At 42.6% G+C, this 24858-nt stretch overlaps 1 protein-coding gene across 1 annotated transcript; it reads left to right on the top strand.

The window, feature by feature from the left end:
* The first annotated feature begins 20012 nt into the window (after positions 1-20012).
* Positions 20013-21059, top strand: LOC139457289 (uncharacterized). The gene has a single exon (XM_071238697.1). It carries the CDS (start codon positions 20013-20015, stop codon positions 21057-21059), a length of 1047 nt encoding a protein of 348 aa, XP_071094798.1.
* Positions 21060-24858: the final 3799 nt, after the last annotated feature.

Here is a 24858-nt window from a genome sequence, read left to right as displayed (position 1 = left end):
TTCGATGAATCTGACATCGCCGCGACCCGAGCTAATGTTTCTGCCTTCAATCTGTCTGAACAGCCATCTTGGATTAATGGCACTCAGTGAAAGCTCAATACAAAGTAGACTGACTGATAATTAATACCCATCCCAAGTCGATGTTTATCTAGATTGATATTAAAACCATTAATTAGTATTGATTGTATATCATACCACCGTTAATGGGACATGTTCTTGAGATGAGTCGGCCTGCACAGGCCAGATGGCCATTTTATGTAGATATTTTGTGGAGGTATATATACAGTTTAGAAACTCATTTGGGTCTTCCAGACTTCCCGCGATGTATTATCACTCACACAAAGTGAGATGTTAATGAGCGGAAACTGTTTATTGCAGTATCAGCTATTTATGGGTTTGCTGTATTAATCCATTAATGGCTTTACGGCAGTTATTCAATTATTGAAACCATTAAACTGTTTTACGGGATGCAACTTTATTGTTGGGATTAATTTTGACACATTGATTCAACACAGAACAAAGAGAATCAAATGTAAAAAGGTAAAAGAACTTACTATTCTCAATATCTTCCTCTACCTCATTCTCTGTTTCCCTAACCCTCTTCCCCTGCCCTATACTCCCTTCACTAACTCTCTTCCCGTCCTATACTCCCTTCCCTAACCTTCTTCCCCATCCTATACTCCCTTCCCTAACCTTCTTCCCCATCCTATACTCCCTTCCCTAACCTTCTTCCCCGTCCTATACTCCCTTCACTAACACTCTTCCCTGCCCTATAATCCCTTCACTAACCTTCTTCCCCATCCTATACTCCCTTCACTAACCTTCTTCCCCATCCTATACTACCTTCCCTAACCTTCTTCCCCATCCTATACTCCCTTCACTAACGCTCATCCCCGTCCTATACTCCCTTCACTAACTCTCTACCCCGCCCTATACTCCCTTCCCTAACCTTCTTCCCCATCCTATACTCCCTTCACTAACTCTCTACCCCGTCCTATACTCCCTTCCCTAACTCTCTACCCCGCCCTATACTCCCTTCCCTAACCTTCTTCCCCATCCTATACTCCCTTCACTAACTCTCTACCCCATCCTATACTACCTTCCCTAACCCTCTTCCCCATCCTATACTCCCTTCACTAACACTCTTCCCTGCCCTATAATCCCTTCACTAACTCTCTTCCCAATCCTATACTCCCTTCACTAACGCTCTTCCCCATCCTATACTCCCTTCTCTAACTCTCTTCCCCATCCTATACTCCCTTCACTAACCCTCTACCCCATCCTATACTCCCTTCACTAACCCTCTTCCCCATCCTATACTCCCTTCACTAACACTCTTCCCTGCCCTATAATCCCTTCACTAACTCTCTTCCCCATCCTATACTCCCTTCACTAACCCTCTTCCCCATCCTATACTCCCTTCACTAACGCTCTTCCCCATCCTATACTCCCTTCACTAACCCTCTACCCCATCCTATACTCCCTTCACTAACCCTCTTCCCCATCCTATACTCCCTTCACTAACGCTCTTCCCCATCCTATACTCCCTTCACTAACGCTCTTCCCCATCCTATACTCCCTTCACTAACTCTCTACCCCGTCCTATACTCCCTTCACTAACGCTCCTCCCCATCCTATACTCCCTTCACTAACTCTCTTCCCGTCCTATACTCCCTTCACTAACCCTCTTCCCCATCCTATACTCCCTTCACTAACGCTCTTCCCCGTCCTATACACCCTTCACTAACCCTCTTCCCCATCCTATACTCCCTTCACTAACTCTCTACCCCATCCTATACTACCTTCCCTAACCCTCTTCCCCATCCTATACTCCCTTCACTAACACTCTTCCCTGCCCTATACTCCCTTCACTAACTCTCTTCCCAATCCTATACTCCCTTCACTAACACTCTTCCCCATCCTATACTCCCTTCACTAACCCTCTTCCCTGCCCTATACTCCCTTCACTAACACTCTTCCCCATCCTATACTCCCTTCACTAACACTCTTCCCTGCCCTATACTCCCTTCACTAACTCTCTTCCCAATCCTATACTCCCTTCACTAACACTCTCCCCCATCCTATACTCCCTTCACTAACTCTCTTCCCAATCCTATACACCCTTCACTAACACTCTTCCCCATCCTATACTCCCTTCACTAACACTCTTCCCCATCCTATTCTCCCTTCACTAACACTCTTCCCAATCCTATACTCCCTTCACTAACTCTCTTCCCCATCCTATTCTCCCTTCACTAACACTCTTCCCAATCCTATACTCCCTTCACTAACTCTCTTCCCAATCCTATACTCCCTTCACTAACACTCTTCCCCATCCTATTCTCCCTTCACTAACACTCTTCCCCATCCTATACTCCCTTCACTAACTCTCTACCCCGTCCTATACTCCCTTCACTAACGCTCTTCCCCATCCTATACTCCCTTCACTAACACTCTTCCCCATCCTATACTCCCTTCACTAACTCTCTTCCCGTCCTATACTCCCTTCTCTAACCCTCTTCCCCATCCTATAATCCCTTCACTAACTCTCTTCCCGTCCTATACTCCCTTCACTAACTCTCTTCCCCATCCTATACTCCCTTCACTAACACTCTTCCCCATCCTATACTCCCTTCACTAACCCTCTACCCCATCCTATACTCCCTTCACTAACCCTCTACCCTGTCCTATACTCCCTTCACTAACTCTCTTCCCCATCCTATACTCCCTTCACTAACACTCTTCCCCATCCTATACTCCCTTCACTAACCCTCTTCCCCATCCTATACTCCCTTCACTAACCCTCTACCCTGTCCTATACTCCCTTCACTAACACTCTTCCCCATCCTATACTCCCTTCACTAACCCTCTACCCTGTCCTATACTACCTTCACTAACTCTCTTCCCCATCCTATACTCCCTTCACTAACACTCTTCCCCATCCTATACTCCCTTCACTAACCCTCTACCCCATCCTATACTCCCTTCACTAACCCTCTACCCTGTCCTATACTCCCTTCACTAACTCTCTTCCCCATCCTATACTCCCTTCACTAACACTCTTCCCCATCCTATACTCCCTTCACTAACCCTCTTCCCCATCCTATACTCCCTTCACTAACTCTCTTCCCGTCCTTTACTCCCTTCACTAACTCTCTTCCCCATCCTATACTCCCTTCACTAACCCTCTACCCCGTCCTATACTCCCTTCACTAACACTCTTCCCCATCCTATACTCCCTTCACTAACACTCTTCCCCATCCTATACTCCCTTCACTAACTCTCTTCCCCCTCCTATACTCCCTTCTCTAACCCTCTTCCCCATCCTATACTACCTTCACTAACTCTCTACCCCGTCCTATACTCCCTTCACTAACACTCTTCCCCATCCTATACTCCCTTCACTAACACTCTTCCCCATCCTATACTCCCTTCACTAACTCTCTTCCCCATCCTATACTCCCTTCTCTAACCCTCTTCCCCATCCTATAATCCCTTCACTAACTCTCTTCCCGTCCTATACTCCCTTCTCTAACCCTCTTCCCCATCCTATACTACCTTCACTAACTCTCTTCCCCATCCTATACTCCCTTCATTAACACTCTCCCCCTGCCCTATACTCCCTTCACTAACGCTCTTCCCCATCCTATACTACCTTCACTAACTCTCTTCCCCATCCTATACTACCTTCACTAACACTCTCCCCCTGCCCTATACTCCCTTCAGTAACCCTCTTCCCCATCCTATACTCCCTTCACTAACGCTCTTCCCCGTCCTTTACTCCCTTCACTAACACTCTTCCCCATCCTATACTCCCTTCAGTAACACTCTTCCCCATCCTATACTCCCTTCATTAACCCTCTATACCATATTATTACTCTCTTCCACAACCAATTGTCTTCCAACCATTCAGTACAATATTTCAACGCTGACACCAGGTGTCCATGCAATGTGGGATAATTCTATCTTCCTTCAACTTCCATTATAAGCCAGCCCCATTTCATTCTTTAGCTCTGAATTCAAATCACCAATCATCTTCTCTCATCAAGGTCTCCAATCTCTTCCCCTCCCACTCCCGGATTCCTATTTTCTATGTCAGCCATGCAACTCTTTCCTCAATCAAGACTGCACCTGATCTATCAAACCTTTTCCAATTTCATTTTCAGCAGTCCTATCCTCCACACATGCCTTAAGTTCAGCCTCCATCACAGCTCTATAAACCATTGCCTTGCTTTTATCTCAGCAACACCTCACTACCATCACCCTCCTGTACCTTCACCCATCACCCTCCTGTACCTTCACCCATCACCCTCCTGTACCTTCTCCCATCACTCTCCTGTACCTTCTCCCATCACCCTCATGTACCTTCTCCCAACACCCTCCTGTACCTTCTACCATCACCCTCCTGTACCTTCTCCCATCACTCTCCTGTACCTTCTCCCAACACCCTCCTGTACCTTCTACCATCACCCTCCTGTACCTTCTCCCATGACCCTCATGTACCTTCTCCCAACACCCTCCTGTACCTTCACCCATCACCCTCCTGTACCTTCTACCATCACCCTCCTGTACCTTCTCCCATCACCCTCATGTACCTTCTCCCATCACTCTCCTGTACCTTCTCCCATCACCCTCATGTACCTTCTCCCAACACCCTCCTGTACCTTCTCCCATCACTCTCCTGTACCTTCTCCCATCACCCTCATGTACCTTCTCCCAACACCCTCCTGTACCTTCTACCATCACCCTCCTGTACCTTCTCCAATCACCCTCCTGTGCCTTCTCCCATCACTCTCCTGTACCTTCTCCCATCACCCTCATGTACCTTCTCCCAACACCCTCCTGTACCTTCTACCATCACCCTCCTGTACCTTCTCCCATCACTCTCCTGTACCTTCTCCCAACACCCTCCTGTACCTTCTACCATCACCCTCCTGTACCTTCTCCCATCACTCTCCTGTACCTTCTCCCAACACCCTCCTGTACCTTCTACCATCACCCTCCTGTACCTTCTCCCATCACTCTCCTGTACCTTCTCCCAACACCCTCCTGTACCTTCTACCATCACCCTCCTGTACCTTCTCCCATCACCCTCCTGTACCTTCTCCCATCACCCTCATGTACCTTCTCCCATCACTCTCCTGTACCTTCTCCCATCACCCTCATGTACCTTCTCCCAACACCCTCCTGTACCTTCTCCCATCACTCTCCTGTACCTTCTCCCATCACCCTCATGTACCTTCTCCCAACACCCTCCTGTACCTTCTACCATCACCCTCCTGTACCTTCTCCCATCACCCTCCTGTACCTTCTCCCATCACCCTCCTGTACCTTCTCCCATCACCCTCATGTACCTTCTCCCAACACCCTCCTGTACCTTTTCCCAACACCCTCCTGTACCTTCTACCATCACCCTCCTGTACCTTCTCCCATCACTCTCCTGTACCTTCTCCCATCACCCTCCTGTACCTTCTCCCATCACCCTCATGTACCTTCTCCCAACACCCTCCTGTACCTTTTCCCAACACCCTCCTGTACCTTCTACCATCACCCTCCTGTACCTTCTCCCATCACTCTCCTGTACCTTCTCCCAACACCCTCCTGTACCTTCTACCATCACCCTCCTGTACCTTCTCCCATCACTCTCCTGTACCTTCTCCCAACACCCTCCTGTACCTTCTACCATCACCCTCCTGTACCTTCTCCCATCACCCTCATGTACCTTCTCCCAACACCCTCCTGTACCTTCTACCATCACCCTCCTGTACCTTCTCCCATCACTCTCCTGTACCTTCTCCCAACACCCTCCTGTACCTTCTCCCATCACCCTCATGTACCTTCTACCATCACCCTCATGTACCTTCTCCCATCACTCTCCTGTACCTTCTCCCATCACCCTCATGTACCTTCTACCATCACCCTCCTGTACCTTCTCCCATCACTCTCCTGTACCTTCTCCCATCACCCTCATGTACCTTCTCCCAACACCCTCCTGTACCTTCTACCATCACCCTCCTGTACCTTCTCCCATCACTCTCCTGTACCTTCTACCATCACCCTCATGTACCTTCTCCCATCACCCTCCTGTACCTTCTACCATCACCCTCCTGTACCTTCTCCCAACACCCTCCTGTACCTTCTACCATCACCCTCCTGTACCTTCTCCCATCACCCTCCTGTACCTTCTCCACTCACCCTCCTGTACCTTCTCCCATCACCCTCCTGTATCTTCTCCCATCACCCCCTGTACCCACACCACAACACAAGGCGACATCACTCTCCCTACACAGCCCTCATCCTCCAGTCTAACACATCTATTCCGGCACAGGTTTAAGCTGGAATTATGAAACCCTATAAGTAATCTGAGGCTGCTCAGACTCTGCAGTAATACCATCAGCTCCTTCTACCCTGCTCCATGGATGAGGCTAACCTCCACTAATTCTGCATTCTATAATAAGACAATCCTATTTTAGTCAGGACAGTATGTTACCAAATAATTGAATGCTTGCGAGACAAAATGGGAAAAACATAGTAAAATATGGCCCCGCAATGAGAGATGAGTGAAAGAAGAATCCTCTTACCCTTGGACAGAACCTCGTAAATCTGTATAAGCTGCCTGACTCTGATTAGGAAATGAGGAAACAACTAGTACATTACCACGGGTAGATAAATCAGTTACACAGGCCAGCACTGGCAGAGCCGAACCTGTCTTTTGCAGGGAGCATTAAGTCTTACACCAATCTGAGGGTAGATGGAGGTGAGTGAATAGGGTCAGGGAGTTAACGGAGGTAATTAGTGAGGTAGTGGGTTACAGGTCAGCAACATGGGTCAGCAAGTCGGTGGGGGAGCGGGGTCAGCGACAAGTTCGGGAGAAAGCAACTTCTGTCAGGGTGTGAGGGAGTAGGCGGCTGAGTCAAAACTTGGTCAGAGGTCAGCATCTTGGGTCAGAGGTCAGCAACTTGGTCAGAGGTCAGCATCTTGGGTCAGAGGTCAGCAACTTGGTCAGAGGTCAGCATCTTGGGTCAGATGTCAGCAACTTGGTTAACTTCATCATCTTATGTCAGGGAGTGAGGTCAATGAGTAGGAAAAGAGAAGGGGTTCAGGGAGTCAGATTAGAAGTCAGTAAATGAGGTCAAGGGTCAGGGAGTCAGATTAGAAGTCAGTAAATGAGGTCAAGGGTCAGGGAGTCAGATTAGAAGTCAGTACATGAGGTCAAGGGTCAGGGAGTCAGATCAGAAGTCAGTAAATGAGGTCAAGGGTCAGGGAGTCAGATTAGAAGTCAGTTAATGAGGTCAAGGGTCAGGGAGTCAGATCAGAAGTCAGTAAATGATGTCAAGGGTCAGGGAGTCAGTAAATGAGGTCAAGGGTCAGGGAGTCAGATCAGAAGTCAGTAAATGATGTCAAGGGTCAGGGAGTCAGATCAGAAGTCAGTAAATGATGTCAAGGGTCAGGGAGTCAGATTAGAAGTCAGTAAATGAGGTCAAGGGTTCAGGGAGTCAGATTAGAAGTCAGTAAATGAGGTCAAGGGTCAGGGAGTCAGATTAGAAGTCAGTAAATGATGTCAAGGGTCAGGGAGTCAGATTAGAAGTCAGTAAATGAGGTCAAGGGTCAGGGAGTCAGATCAAAAGTCAGTAAATGATGTCAAGGATCAGGGAGTCAGATCAGAAGACAGTAAATGAGGTCAAGGATCAGAGGGTCAGATCAAAAGTCAGTAAATGAGGTCAAAGGTCAGGGAGTCAGATCAGAAGTCAGTAAAGGATGTCAAGGGTCAGGGAGTCAACCAAGTTACTGAACCTGACCAACCGATCCATTTTGTTGCCTCTTATGACATGCATTGGTTGTTGGGGACATATATACTTCCCTGGGAACCCCATGGATTCATGTAATTTTCACTAATTCACTGAGATGTCATCATGTGCAGACAAGATAAAAGTTTAGGCATTTTTTTAAACTTGAATGATATCAATGGCAACAAAATGAAGTTTACTTTGTCCATCTTTTAAGAAAACTTTGTCAAACTATGACAGAATTGAACAGCATCCTCTCCTCTTTAAAATGATCAAAGATTAAGGTCAAAGCTTTAGGCATTTTATAAACAGAGGGACTAGAATGTTGTCAATAGCAACAAAATTAATTTTTACGCTGTCCATCTTTTGACAAAACTTCATCAAACTATGACAGAATTGAACAGCCTCCTCTCCTCTTTAAAATGAGCCGTCACACTATAGTCTTTTCTTGGAAGAAAATTGCAAAAAAATAATGAAAAACCAAAGGCATGATGTGACTCATAAACATAGAGGTAAACAGTAACAGGTCGATTGGCAAAACTCACAGTTGTCCACCAAATTCCACACACTTGATGAAGCTGAATGACTACAGTGGTAATAAAATGGAGCCTAGCTTTCTGAAGAACCAACTCTCCAGAGAAATCGCAGACCATAGTTTGGAAGCAGTCAAAAACTTTGATCACTGAAGCGCTAAAAACAATTTACTCACCGGTTTAAAACTCCTGGCTGCTGCAGCAATACACGAAGACCAAGTCAAGAAAATTAATCCAAAGGGCCTTGTGGAAGTCTGTATGAAGAAGACAAGAAACCAAAAATCAATGGTTGTTGGTCGTAGTTGGATTTGAGAGCAGCAGTGAAATCTAACTGCCAAAGGTATCTGACTGTGCGACGAAGGCGCCAAGAGAATTCCGAACAGCACGATTGCCCCGTAGGAAACAACCTTGGGAATCCCAGCCAGAGCTACAGTGTATCTGTGCTGTAGGACTCATATTATGATGACCCCGTGTTTAATGGAACCCCTAACTCGCCTGCTTCATAATCAATGTCTCATAAGTTACAATCAATAAACGGCTTGCTATCTATCGAATCCTCGTGAGCAGCCACCTCTGTCAAAATATACATGCTTTTTGTCAACATCACAGGCAGCAAGCTCTTTTTCTGATCAAGATGTAATTTCAAGGTTCATGGAAGTCCCTATTTAAAATAACGAGTGTTTTTCTTCTCAACATCAGTGTCTATTTCAGGTTCTTGCTGCTGAAACCTACAAGAACTTTCACAATGCCTGAGATTTGGTGAAACTTTTCACAGGAGTTTTTCAAAGATTACATAATATTTTGCTGAAAGTTAGACACATTTCTGTTGAATGGAACAGGAGACTTGTCTGACCTCATGGTTCAGTATCAAAGCAGATGTAGGCCACACCTCACACAAAAGGATTTACGTTTTTATGATACATAACCTACCAAAACCACCAAACAGTACACTAGTCAGTATTTTGTCAACACTGGGCTTCATATCAATGAAATTGGAAACATTGATTATAAACAGGGAAGTGTTTTCTCAGATATTTAAATCTCTGCCTATGTTCACTCAACAAACTATATCTCAAATTGGACATCATTGGTGTAAAAGTAACTGTCACTTGTGGGGGCAGAATTTGTTTTCATTCATCAAAACTCTCCTATGCTAATAATTTCTTTTTATCACACTTTCACAACTACTGCCATTTTGAAAATGTGAGGATTCACCTTAAGTTACCCATAATGAGGGTCACACTGTTGACATGATGAGCCCCTAAAGTGGATATTATCATACGGTAATCATCAGCAACATATCTGATATATATTGTTACCAGTGAGTAGGCATGTTCTAAATGTTATATTGAGTGGCTTATATTTATCTGAGAAATCTCAAGCAATGAAATTTCTATGTTGATTACTTTATCTGAAACTAGGATTTCATGACATATTTTTGTAACAGAGGATGCTCATTTAGAACACCATATCTTTATTATTGAATGTAAGAGGTGAGGTGAAATGGGGTTTAACATCACATTCAAGATTGTTTCAGTAATAGAGCGACGTGCATGCACGTGTGTGTGTGTATGTGTGTGTGTGTGTGTGTGTGTGTGTGTGTGGCTGCTTCTACTACACCAGAGTTATGCTTGTGTTCTAGTGCTAGCCCACTGAGATACCATGCTGCATTTTACCATGGATACCACACCGACCACCCTGACCAGCCCTGGTTTTATTCATTAAGGCCAAGCGCCAGGCAGGCTTAGAACAAGAGTCATTTTAACATCTTTTGGTAGAGAACCCTTGACCTTCTGCTCTCTGGGCAGACAGTCCACGTACTACACTACATCTGCTGTCCAGAAGGAACAGGAATAGTTAACATCTTCAGCAGAGGGACAGTTCCATTAAACAAGCAGATGTATTGATGAACCACATTCCATAGAGGTCAAGAGCTTTGTTTCATGTAGCAGTCATAAATAATCCAGTCTGGGCCAGGCAAACCAGTGGTTGATAGCATGATCAACACCCCAAATGACAGCACACAATCAGCCAGGGCAAGCGGTCTGACCATTCCATCATCATGTTAGTCACACTGGGACATGGGACTGGAGTGATGTGGAGTTTGGAGGAGTGATGTGGAGCTTAGAGGAGTGATGTGAAGCTATGGAGGAGTGATGTGGAGCTTAGAGGAGTGATGTGGAGCTTAGAGGAGTGATGTGAAGCTATGGAGGAGTGATGTGAAGTTTGGAGGAGTGATGTGGAGTTTGGAAGAGTGATGTGGAGTTTGGAAGAGTGATGTTAAGTTTTGGAGGAGTAATGTGGAGTTTTGGAAAGATGTTATAAGGAGTGATGTGGTGTTTGGAAGAGTGATGTCAAGTTTTGGAGAAGTAATGTGTTTTTGAAAGATGTTATAAGGAGTTTTAGTGAAGTGATGTGGAGTTTGATGGAGTGATGTGAAGCTTTGAAGGAAGGATGTGGAGTGATGTGGAGTTGGGAGGAGTGATGTGGAGCTAAGAGAAGTGATGTGGAGCTTAGAGGAGTGATGTGAACCTTAGAGAAGTGATGTGGAGTTTGGAGGAGTGATGTGGAGTTTGGAGGAGTGGAGTTTGGAGGAGTGATGTGGAGTTTTGAGGAGTGATGTGGAGTTTGGAGAAGTGATGTGGACTTTGGAAGAGTGATGTGGAGTTTGGAGAAGTGATGTGGAGTTTGGAGGAGTGATGGGGAGTTTGGAGGAGTGATGTGGAGTTTGGAGAAGTTATGTGGAGTTTGGAGGAGTGATGTGGAGTTTGGAGAAGTGATGTGGAGTTTGGAGAAGTGATGTGGAGTTTGGAGGAAAGGAGGAGTGATGAAAAGTTTTGAAGGAGTGATGTGGAGTGATGTGGAGTTGTTGGAGTGATGTGAAGTTTGAGGATTGACGTGGATTTTTGAGGAGTAATGTGGAGTTTGGAAGAAGGGATGTGGATTTTTGAGGAGTGATGTGGAGGTTTGGAAGAACGTCAAGGTGTTTGGTGGAGTGATCTGGAGTTTGGAGGAGTGACGTGAAGTTTGGAAGAGTGATGTAGACTTTTGGAGGAGTGATGTAAACTTTTGGAGGAGTGATTTTGAGGATGGATTTGGAGATAAAAAGATGTGTGGAGTATAGGGGAGTAAATTGATGTGAAATATGGAGTCTAAAGGTTAAATGAACCGTTTGAGTAGGAAAATGTGGAGCTTAACAAATTATACAAAACTATCAAGTAAAAGTGCTTTCCCAATTCCAGCCCTGAAAACATCCACACATCAGTACCAAGCATCACCCAGCAGAGACAACCTCAGCATCCATAAACACCTCAGCAATCACAGAGAGATGGAGCCTCCATCGTTACCACCTCTCCTTGAGAACCCCACTCGGACGCCTGAAGAGCTCCTATTTGTTTAGAATCTTGAATCGGCTTAATTAAATGAAACGATACTTTAACGCGGACACGTGCCACTTGCTGGGAACAGGCTCTCCTGAGGATCGTACGATCCGTCCCCAGCCCCTGCCAAGCTCCACACAGCACATGTCTCTGTGACGAGACTGTGAAACCTAGAGCTGTGGCACAGCTCACAGATACAGTATCTCAGCTTGTCACAAGAGCTGGTACATATGTGACCTGAATACTGACAAAAAATGCTTTCCCATATGGATTAATTGATCATCATTGTGCAGAAATTGCATAGGATAGAACTGGATGGTTAATTCTTAAGCTAAAATATTGCCTAGCTATAACCAGATGAGGACGTAAATTGTATTCTTACAGTTAACCATTTGATATTTTCCATCCCACTTTTAGTGGTCTGTCAAACTTGTCCATCTTTTATGAGCCTACCATATCTGATCCTTCGGTTATGGGCTTCCCAGGGAAAACTGAAGGAAATCATGTCACATTTCACAAATGTGTGTCTTGTGGACAATTAGGAATTGACTTCAGTATTTGTGTTCTGGAGGTACAAATGTAGAACTGGCTTGCACACTGTGTAAATCAAATTATACAACGTGTGCACACCAGGTTTTACAGTTTAACCTTCCAAAACAACAAAAACATATATTTAAGTTAATTCTTATAAATTAATAAGTCAACAATAATAACTTCACAGACTGCATATTTAAACAGTAACAAAAGACAATGAAACAGTGACATCATTCAGTTCAGTTCAACTCAAGTCCCAGCCACCCTGTTATCAACCAATTAGGAAGGGTATATTGAAAACAGTTTATGTGATATAGATATAAAGTTTTTAATCTCAAAATGCTACTTTTGATATGTTCCCCTTAAACTTGTAAAACATCGAGACAACAAATTACACAAACAAGATGCTGAGTCTTCTCCGAAAAAGAAATGCCTACCTGGAATAAACTCCTACCTGGAATAAATGCCTACTTTGAATAAACTCCTACCGGGAATAATATGTCTACTTTGAAAATAAACTCCTTCCTGGAATTACCGTATTTACTTGAGTATAGTGCACACTTTTTTTAAAAAAAACACACCTGTGTAAAAGGGAGTGCGCATTATACACGCAATAATGAGTTTTGATGTTTTTTTCTCCCACTGGAAAGACATTACCATGTGCACGTAACACCGGAAATACCATGTCAACAAATCCATACTGAAGTATGCAAATTAATCATGTAATTACACAGTTTGGCTATAAAAAGTGTTCTATGTATATCTGCACTTATGTTTGCAACTTATTTCATAAATTTTATTAAAAATTCATGAATTATTTTAAATATATTTAGTAAAAGCTGCAACTAAAATAACAAGAAATTGGAATATATTAATCCTGATAACAAAATAGTTTCAGATACATTTTTTGCCGATCCTTGCATTAAAGGGGCACTGATCTAACGCCATTCCCCGGACTCGTTGTTGCCTTTGTTATTGTTTTTTCCCCCGTGAGTACCCGGATGATACGCAACGCAACTGAGCGTGACCAGAGACTGGGCTACCGTCTGCAAGGACAGCTAAATAAACTTGGAGGCTGGAGGCAATATTTGTTTTACGCATTTTTGCATAAACACTGATTGGTTAACTGTGATCTATAAAGATTCGACAAAGGGCGCATGTTAAATCATTTCTTCAGCCTAAACAAACAGACAAAAAGAACGGCGGAGCTCATCGGAAGTCGTCATTTGGAAATACCCCAGATGGTTATAGTTTAATACTAAAAAAAGTATCCATGCAGTGAAAGCATTTTCGGATTTCGGATTGTGTAATACGATTACTACTCCCTTGTTGTCATACACGTTTTCTCGTATAACCCTACACTTGTGTATTTGTCGTCATTCACTTGATGCTCAGTTAATGAATTTATTACAGGTACAATTAGTGGTAGCACCACTTAGATTACCTGACAAAGGTTCTCATTTGGCATTTATTGTGTCTGGGGTAATTATTCAATCTAAATCCAGGTTTGAAGTGAGGTTATGTAATATGCACGTGGCAGCCCAGCAAGAGATGAATGATCAGTTGATTTACTTTTTTTTGTAAATCAACGGATCGTTCCTAGTCATCAAAGGATTAACAGAAAATACGTTGATTGATTAATCACTGTTATCTTGCACAGTGGATATGTCAAAAGTAAGTGTTTACATGTCTAGGTTTACTAAAACAAAGGGATTACACTCATATCATGGCGTGAAGTGCCGATGTAAAAACAACATACAATTTGTTCAAAGGGTTAACTGATAATACGTTGATTGGTTGCTCATTGTTATCAAACTCAATGGATGTTTTAGGAACCGTGGACGTAATGAAAATAGTAGTCACATGGCCTTTCTCAGCCGACCCTTGAGACTTGACACCCGAAACGATATATATCTTTTAGAATATTTGATAGTTACAGAGACACGTGACATCGAATAAGTTATTTTGTATAGCTGCAGACAAGTGGGATATTATTCCTTTGTGTGGATATTCACGGACACATTCCTGGAATAAGGAAGCTGCCTATTTATACACATAAATTTGGTAAGTTGTAATTATGGTATTTGCATTTTGTTTTCCTTGATTTGAACCGATTCCTTCTTGTTTTTCTACGTCTTGGTTGGGAAATTCTTCAATGCGCGATAGACGTTGTTTTCACAGGTCATTTCCTTTGTAAGCGTGTACAGATTACCGTCAATTTGTAAAATGTGATTCTCTCAGGCAATTTTTAAAATGTGTAAATATTTCAGTCATTTTGACTAAAAAATCTGTCCAGATTGATTAAGACGATCAAAAGGGCCTACAAACATCACAACTGATTATTATGTAGGATTAGAAGCCAAACAACATAGAAATGTACTTTTCAACGTAACATTTTCAGTCTCTTGGTGATGACATTAAACATCCAAATGTTTGGAATTCGTTATCATAATAATACAGATGGAAATGTTTTTCAGTCACTTTGTAAAATAACTGAATATTTAGACGTTTAATAAATATGTTACACATTTTGACAGTAAAAAAATATACACACTATAAAAATGCTCAGGTGAAATATTTACTTTGTGTTGCAAGTCAAAATAGTGTAAACGAAAATCGCAAAATTACCAAGCATGTGACTTATCAAAACTTCGTCACCATTACCGATGCTACCCACAAAGATGCCTACATTTCCTTATTATCTCGAAGACTGTATTTCATTTTGTTGATCAATGTGACCATACGCTCTTATTACTACCGGAATCCATAAAAGTGACTAATGCGCTTACGAATGGCGCAACAGAGGTCGCGAGCTAGTCTAGATTTCTGCTCTACATCCGGGTACTCACGGGGGAAAAAACAATAACAAAGGCAACAACCAGTCCCGGGGAATTGCGTTAGATCAGTGCCCCTTTAAAACCCTGTGAAGTTGTATCAGTGGGTGTGTCTTGACTGAATCACTGGTAGATTCCAAGAAAGCGGAATTAGTTGAAGGAGTACGGTGTAATTTTTTAATGCCTACCTTGAATAAACTCCTACATGGAATAAATGCCTACTTTGAAAAAAACTCCTACATGGAATAAATGCCTACTTTGAATAAACTGCTCCCTGGAATAAATGCCTACATGGAATAAAGGCCTACTTTGAAAAAAATCCTACATGGAATAAATGCCTACTTTGAATAAACTGCTCCCTGGAATAAATGCCTACATGGAATAAAGGCCTACTTTGAAAAAAACTCCTACATGGAATAAATGCCTACTTTGAATAAACTGCTCCCTGGAATAAATGCCTACTACAAGGAAACTCCTTCCTGGAATAAATGCCTACTTTGAATAAACTCCTTCCTGTAATACATGCTAACTTTGAATAAACTCCAACCTAGAATAATTGCCTACTATGAATAAAGTCCTACTTGGATTAGATGCCTGTGTTCCATAAACACTGAGACCAAGGACCATTCAAACAAATGAAATTCCCCAAGTTCCAAACAAGATACTTTCAACAATTTGCATTTCTTTTGGAAGTGAGTACATACAAACACACACTATGCTAAATAGCATAACTAAAAACTATATTCTTCATCAAATTTGTATTTAAGGAGAGATTAAACCTCCGTTCAAAGATTAAATAAAGTAATTTTGTCCCATACGCCAAACAAACAGAACTTTATTCTCTGACCTTCTGAACTGTTCCGTGATTTTCGCAGAGTAATCAGAATTAAAGAGAAGATTGATTTCCGTATCTCAGTAAAATATATTGTGGGTGATAAAATGCTTTTCTGTATTTTCTTTTTGATCATGACAAGAAATCTGTCCATTGCAATCACTTCCATGATTGACGAGAACTCACTGACTCTGCAGCCAATCAGCAACCTCGATAAAATAGTATTTTCGTAGGTCACTCTTCACCAGCAATGGGCTGAATTGAAGTATGAGGGAGAAATAGGCTGCCAAATGTAATAGATTATAGCTGTGTACAATCTGCGATCAGATGTGGACTCATGGATGTGAAGGAAATATGCAAAACGCACAATTTCCCTCCGATCACTGCGAGGTCTATTGGTGAAAATGAATTCTCAATTGAAACATATATAAATGTGTGGTGGTTACCTGGACGAAACTGACCAAAGTAATAAACCTTTTGTGCAAGGATAAAACTGAAACTGGGACATTTGTGTAATGTTCAGGCCACAATTAACCTGATCACTTAGAGATTGACTGACAGATTCCAGGGTAGGGGTAACCCATGGTGAAGAGGAGTCTTCAGTATTTCATGCTGGTTTTAAGAAGCAACACAGCCACTTATGAACTCACCCTAAACATTCAACCACTCAACACCTCACCTGTCAACAACTCACGTGCACCCTGGCCACATTCAACCAGTCAAAAACTCACCCTGAATACATTCAACAGTCAAAAACTCATCCTGGCCACATTCAACAGTCAAAAACTCACCCTGAATACATTCAACTGTCAACAACTCACCCTGAACACATTCAACAGTGAAAAGCTCACACTGAACACATTCAACAGTCAAAAGCTCACCCTGAACACATTCAACAGTCAAAAACTCACACTGAATACATTTAACCAGTCAAAATCTCACACTGAACACATTCAACAGTCAAAAACTCACCCTGAATACATTCAACAGTCAAAAACTCACACTGAACACATTCAACCGTCAACAACTCACCCTGAATACATTCAACAGTCAACAACTCACCCTGAATACATTCAACAGTCAACAACTCACCCTGAACACATTCAACAGTCAACAACTCACCCTGAACACATTCAACAGTCAAAATCTCACCCTGAACACATTAAACAGTCGAAATCTCACCCTGAACACATTCAACAGTAAACAACTCACCCTGAACACATCCAATTGTCAACAGCTCACCTGAATCTGCATCATTTGTGGCATTCCTCCCACATTAAGTTACACCCATTCACAAAACTGAACTACTGTTCAAAGCAGCCTTAAACATAACTCACTCACTCATGAAAGCCTATCATCCATCTCCAAACTTTTCATAATCATGGTGTACATACAAACTGTTTCCAATGTGACTGCAATCATTAAGATATATAGATATTGTTACAACTGTGCATTGCATGAGCCAGCCCTATAATTACATAATCCAATAGGATCGAAAATAATGAGATCAAAATATGATTATGATTAATGGAATGAATAAAATCTTCAAACTCAGATTGAAATTACAGTTTTTTTATCAGTCAGTATGCAGTCATTAGCTCACGGGATCATCAATATTCACAGAGCCCAAGAAAGTATTGACTTGACACACGACTAACTACATATAACGTGAAAAGCATAAAAAGTCAGTTTATTACATTATTTGCCTCACAAATAGTATCCCCCAAATCAGTAATTATGATATGATTAATAAGATGCTATCAGGATCATATGGCATCCTTACTTCTCATTTAAGAAATAAATCACTTAACAATATTGGAAATATTAAATATAAAAAGACAGTCTCCGTGGTCTAGTGGTAGAGCATCCCCCCAGAGAGCAGAAGGTCCGGGATTTTATCCCTGGCCACATCATACCAAAAGACATTCAAAAGATGTTACTTGTTGTTACCCTGCCTGGCAGTCGGCATTAAGCGGCTAAAACAAGGACTGGTCGGAGTCAGTGTACTGTGTCTGAGTGGGGTATTCATGTTAAACTGTGGCATGGTATCTCAGTGGGCTAGCACTATAAAATCGGCATTAGTACGGACTAGTACAAGCAGCCACGCACACACACACACATACACGTGCTTGCATGCTGCTATATAAGTGCTATAATCATTATTTCAATACCTTTAACATACATATCTACTTTCGATTCATCTGACATTATGTCTAAAAATTGTAATTATTGCATAAACAGTTATAAGTCAGAAAATGAGTCCACATGTTTGATGTCATTATACCTCTGTAATAAGTATAAATTGAATCTTGTGAATTGAAGGTTTGTGTGCTGAAGATACTGTAGTTTAAATATATAATGAAAAGTCAAAATGTGATTTTTCACCCATAAAGTCCCTTATCTCCTGGTGGGTCACACTCTGTTTAAATACTAACATTCAACAGCATCCATGCCTACTTTCAAACACAACTTTTGATATGAGATCCTTAAAATACAGGCCTTTTAAATCATAGATTTTCACATTGAGAATAAACTGTGCATCCAACAAAAGATTTATGTCCAAGAAATGAGCATTTTGGTAACATCAGCTTTCAGCGTTGCTATTCTGATTACTCTATATACAAACTGGGCCATAGTTAACACATCTGATTTTATTGATTTTTATATTTGGTGAAAAAAGCATGTCCAGCAGAAGATGTCTGCCTCTGACTTAGGAGTGCATTTACAAGGGGATGCTGTAGACTGAGGCTGCTTCAGGCTAGATGGAACGATTTACCTTCTGCTCATTAGGTCTCGTAAGAATACATCTAAGACCAAGGCAAAGAAAAGCTAAGAGAAAACTAGCGTAACCCTTGGCATGAAAAAAGTTCCAAAGATTTTCTGTCTTTGTTAAGATAACAAAGCTTTGAGGAAGCTCTTTCTGACTGGATTAAGCCCAAATGAAGAGAACGAATTATTTATGGTCTTGTTGTCTTTGTGACGAAGGTAAACTGAAACTGGACTACGCTCCATAATCACAGGGTTTACAGGTCCGGGCAAATCAGTCAATTATCACAAGTATTTAAGAGCAGCCACATCACATAAACCTGCGTTACGTTATCAGTGTCAGCTCGTATGCAAGGCTAATCAAATTGTTTTTATTATTCATGTTTTGGGAAGGAATGGTTTAAATGTTTAAAGGTCATTGAGAACAGATTAGTATATCATCATTGATTTAGTGTTGAAAGGCTAACTTGTTTACATTCTGTGAGGAAAGGTTTATTTGGGAATGATTGTATTACCTTCCCTTTGGGGAATGCTTGCATTGCCTTTCCTTTGGGGAATGCTTGTATTTCTTGACAGTAAAGTAGGGGACAGGTCTATGAACATTATGCTTATACCACCGTGTATTCACAACTGAATTGTTCATTACACACCAGTTCACAGTAATGGAACTTCTTTTTCTCCTTTAATTTACCATGACTTCATGAACAACATGTTGCCAGCAGTGTTGAAGTACCGGTGAAACAATTTGCCAGACCATATATCAGGGCCCACAAACTTGAGAAAGTTGCAAGCTCTGACTAGACCCTTCAAACCCTCATTTAAAAAAAAAAATGCTACTTATTGTGACAAATAAATCGAGATATATTTACTTCAGATACAAAATCTACCTGCCACGGGGCTCAGGGGCACTATATTTCGAAAACTGGTCGCCAGCAGTATTCGAACCTGCGAAGTCAGTACTGAAAGGCAACAATTTTGAGTTCTGCCATGATGCATTGGAAGAAATCATTTAGAACTAACAATGTCATATTTAATGACACAATGACTAATAGTTAATCCTCTTCATGAATTGGAATATATGTGATTTATTCAGTGTGTTACTCTTTCCAAGATCAAGGCTGTGTTTGCTGATAATAGACTCATCAACATGGCCAAATAAAGTTTATGTGATTGATAGCTGTGCTCGAGTTGGTCCAGTATGAACTGTATACTTGTCCCAGAAAGTGCATTTCATAACCCGAGTCGTGAAAGAGAGTGAAAGATGAACGTGGAACACATTTCATGTACATCATGCAGGGTCGACACACACAGTGTTCTCCTGCAGGGTCGACTCATACAGTGTTGTCATGGAGGGTCGACTCACACAGTGTTCTCCTGCAGGGTCGACTCACAGAGTGTTGTCATGGAGGGTCGACTCACACAGTGTTGTCATGGAAGGTCGACTCACACAGTGTTCTCCTGCAGGGTCGACTCACACAGTGTTCTCCTGCAGGGTCGACTCACACAGTGTTCTCTTGCAGGGTCGACTCACACAGTGTTCTCCTGCAGGGTCGACTCACACAGTGTTCTCCTGCAGGGTCGACTCACACAGTGTTCTCCTGCAGGGTAGACTCACACAGTGTTGTCATGGAGGGTCGACTCACACAGTGTTGTCCTGCAGGGTCGACTCACACAGTGTTCTCCTGCAGGATCGACTCACAGAGTGTTCTCCTGCAGGGTCGACTCACACAGTGTTGTCATGGAGGGTCGACTCACACAGTGTTCTCCTGCAGGGTCGAATCACACAGTGTTCTCCTGCAGGGTCGACTCACACAGTGTTGTCATGGAGGGTTGACTCACACAGTGTTCTCCTGCAGGGTCGACACACACAGTGTTCTCCTGCAGGGTCGACTCACACAGTGTTGTCCTGCAGGGTCGACTCACACAGTGTTCTCCTGCAGGGTCGACTCACACAGTGTTCTCCTGCAGGGTCGACTCACACAGTGTTCTCCTGCAGGGTCGACTCACACAGTGTTCTCCTGCAGGGTCGACTCACACAGTGTTCTCCTGCAGGGTCGACTCACACAGTGTTCTCCTTCAGGGTCGACTCACACAGTGTTCTCCTGCAGGGTCGACTCACACAGTGTTATCCTGCAGGGTCGACTCACACAGTGTTATCCTGCAGGGTCGACTCACACAGTGTTCTCCTGCAGGGTCGACTCACACAGTGTTGTCATGGAGGGTTGACTCACACAGTGTTCTCCTGCAGGGTTGACTCACACAGTGTTCTCCTGCAGGGTCGACTCACAGAGTGTTCTCCTGCAGGGTCGACTCACACAGTGTTCTCCTGCAGGGTCGACTCACACAGTGTTGTCATGGAGGGTCGACTCACACAGTGTTCTCCTGCAGGGTAGACTCGCACAGTGTTGTCATGGAGGGTCCACTCACACAGTCTTCTCCTACAGGGTCGACTAACACAGTGTTCTCATAGGTGTTTAATATTTTGTTACATATTGTTATGTGATTGAGTGATTGATTGGCGGAGCGGAGTTGTTGATTGAATAGTGGTGCTGGTGAATTGTTGATTGAATGGTAGAGCGGGTGAGTTGTTGATTGATTAGTAGAGCAGGTGAGTTGTTGATTGAATAGTGGAGTGGGTGAGTTGTTTATTGAGTGATTGATTAGTAGAGCGGGTGAGTTGTTTATTGAGTGATTGATTAGTAGAGCAGGTGAGTTGTTGATTGAATAGTGGAGCGGGGGAGTTGTTGATTGATTGATTAGTAGAGTGGGTGAGTTGTTGATTGAATGGTAGAGCGGGTGAGTTGTTGATTGATTAGTAGAGCAGGTGAGTTATTGATTGAATAGTGGAGCGGGTGAGTTGTTGATTGATTGATTAGTAGAGCGGGTGAGTTGTTGATTGAATGGTAGAGCGGGTGACTTGTTGATTGATTAGTAGAGCAGGTGAGTTGTTGATTGAATGGTAGAGCGGGTGACTTGTTGATTGATTAGTAGAGCAGGTGAGTTGTTGATTGAATAGTGGAGTGGGTGAGTTGTTTATTGAGTGATTGATTAGTAGAGCGGGTGAGTTGTTTATTGAGTGATTGATTAGTAGAGCAGGTGAGTTGTTGATTGAATAGTGGAGCGGGGGAGTTGTTGATTGATTGATTAGTAGAGTGGGTGAGTTGTTGATTGAATGGTAGAGCGGGTGAGTTGTTGATTGATTAGTAGAGCAGGTGAGTTATTGATTGAATAGTGGAGCATGTGAGTTGATGATTGAGTAGTAGAGCAGGTGAGTTGTTGATTGAATAGTGGAGCGGGTGAGTTGTTGATTGATTGATTAGTAGAGCGGGTGAGTTGTTGATTGAATGGTAGAGCGGGTGACTTGTTGATTGATTAGTAGAGCAGGTGAGTTGTTGATTGAATAGTGTAGCAGGTGAGTTGATGATTGAGTAGTAGAGCGGGTGAGTTGTTGATTGAGTAGTAGAGCGGGTGAGTTGTTGATTGAGTAGTAGAGTGGGTGAGTTGATGATTGAGTAGTAGAGCGGGTGAGTTGATGATTGAATAGTGGAGCAGGTGAGTTGATGATTGAATAGTAGAGCAGGTGAGTTGTTGATTGAGTAGTAGAGCGGGTGAGTTGTTGATTGAGTAGTAGAGTGGGTAAGTTGTTGATTGAGTAGTAGAGCAGGTGAGTTGATGATTGAGTAGTAGAATGGGTGAGTTGTTGATTGAATGGTAGAGCAGGTGAGTTGTTGATTGAAAAATGGAGCAGGTGAGTTGATGATTGAATAGTAGAGTGGGTGAGTTGTTGATTGAATAGTGGTGCTGGTGAATTGTTGATTGAATTGTAGAGCGGGTGAGTTGTTGATTGATTAGTAGAGCAGGTGAGTTGTTGATTGAATAGTAGAGCGGGTGAGTTGTTTATTGAGTGATTGATTAGTAGAACGGGTGAGTCGTTTATTGAGTGATTGATTAGAAGAGCAGGTGAGTTGTTGATTGAATAGTGGAGCGGGGGAGTTGTTGATTGATTGATTAGTAGAGCGGGTGAGTTGTTGATTGAATGGTAGAGCGGGTGAGCTGTTGATTGATTAGTAGAGCAGGTGAGTTATTGATTGAATAGTGGAGCATGTGAGTTGATGATTGAGTAGTAGAGCAGGTGAGTTGTTGATTGAATAGTGGAGCAGGTGAGTTGTTGATTGATTGATTAGTAGAGCGGGTGAGTTTTTCATTGAATGGTAGAGCGGGTGAGTTGTTGATTGATTAGTAGAGCAGGTGAGTTGTTGATTGAATAGTGTAGCAGGTGAGTTGATGATTGAGTAGTAGAGCGGGTGAGTTGTTGATTGAGTAGTAGAGCGGGTGAGTTGTTGATTGAGTAGTAGAGCGGGTGAGTTGATGATTGAGTAGTAGAGCGGGTGAGTTGATGATTGAATAGTGGAGCAGGTGAGTTGATGATTGAGTAGTAGAGTGGGTGAGCTGTTGATTGAATAATGGAGCAGGTGAGTTGTTGATTGAATAGTGGAGCAGGTGAGTTGTTGATTGAATAGTGGAGCAGGTGAGTTGATGATTGAGTAGTAGAGTGGGTGAGTTGTTGATTGAGTAGTAGAGCGGGTGAGTTGTTGATTGATTAGTAGAGTGGGTGAGTTGATGATTGAGTAGTAGAGCGGGGGAGTTGTAGATTGATTAGTAGAGCAGGTGAGTTGTTGATTGAGTAGTAGAGTGGGTCAGTGGTTGATTGAGTAGTAGAGCGGGTGAGTTGTTGATTGAGGAGTAGAGTTGGTGAGTTGTTGATTGAGTAGTAGAGCGGGGGAGTTGTTGATTGATTAGTAGAGCAGGTGAGTTGTTGATTGATTAGTAGAGCAGGTGAGTTGTTGATTGAGTAGTAGAGCGGGTGAGTTGATGATTGAGTAGTAGAGCAGGTGAGTTGTTGATTGAATAATGGAGCAGTTGAGTTAATGGTTGAGTAGTACAGCGGGTGAGTTGTTGATTGAGTAGTAGTGTGGGTGAGTTGTTGATTGAATGGTGGAGCAGGTGAGTTGATGATTGAGTAGTAGAGTGGGTGAGTTGTTGATTGAGTAGTAGAGCAGGTGAGTTGATGATTGAGTAGTAGAGTGGGTGAGTTGTTGATTGAGTAGTAGAGCAGGTGAGTTCTTGATTGAGTGGTAGAGTGGGTGAGTTGTTGATTGAATGGTAGAGCAGGTGAGTTGTTGATTGAGTGGTAGAGTGGGTGAGTTGTTGATTGAGTGGTAGAGTGGGTGAGTTGTTGATTGAATGGTAGAGCAGGTGAGTTGTTGATTGAGTAGTACAGCAGGTGAGTTGATGATTGAATGTTAGAGAGTTGTTCATTTAGTGATTGAATGGTGGAGTGTGTGAGTTGTTGAGTGAGTGATTGAATGGTGGAATGGGTGAGTTGTTAAGTGAGTGATTGAATGGAGGAATGGGTGAGTTGTTAAATGCGCAGCTGAATGGTTCAGTGGGAGAGTTGTTGATTTGGTGGTTAGATGATTGAGTGAGTGGGTGAGTTGTTAGATGAGCAAATGCATGGATGAGAGGGTGAGTTGTTGAAAGAGTTGTTCAATGAATGGATGAGTGTAAAGGGCGAGTGGATTTCTGAGTCTAAATGGGTGAGCTAAGTTGCTGAGTTGTTGAAAGACTGAGTTTAGTTTATTGGAGCTTTGAACAGTATTTTAGTATTTTATATCATAGTGTGTTGGTTCCTCCAAAAGTGATGCAGACCCAAGACCCAAGTAGAACCACCAATACAATCACCATCACCATCATTAACATTACCACTACACCACCATCATCATCACTGCCACCTCCATCATCAGTCATCTAATCTGGATCCAGTGTTTCCCAATCATGACATCATGCAATGACCATTGTTACATTCTTCTGTTAATAGATTTTTTAATGAAATATCTTTTGAGGAATATTATTCTAAGCATTTTTTGCACATTTCCTGATTGAAAATGACAATGTGTATTAATGAGAATATGTCATTTAAGTCTGGAGGTCTGGGACTGCGTGGTGTTGAAGGTCTAATCATGTTTTCCCATTCAGACAAGTAATTAATAATTCATCAAATCTGGAGATCACTCCTCCAGAACTTCATGATGTGATCCAGACAAGGATGTAACCACATACAGAAGCCTTTTAGGTCCATTCAAAACTATATCTGAGACATTTTGTATAATTTTCACAAAAAATATGTGTTGA

The sequence above is a fragment of the Haliotis cracherodii genome, unplaced genomic scaffold (genome assembly GCF_022045235.1).
Source record: "Haliotis cracherodii isolate W230 unplaced genomic scaffold, xgHalCrac1.p SCAF_12, whole genome shotgun sequence".
Lineage (NCBI taxonomy): Eukaryota > Metazoa > Mollusca > Gastropoda > Lepetellida > Haliotidae > Haliotis > Haliotis cracherodii.
This window is presented reverse-complemented; position numbering and strand designations above follow the sequence as displayed.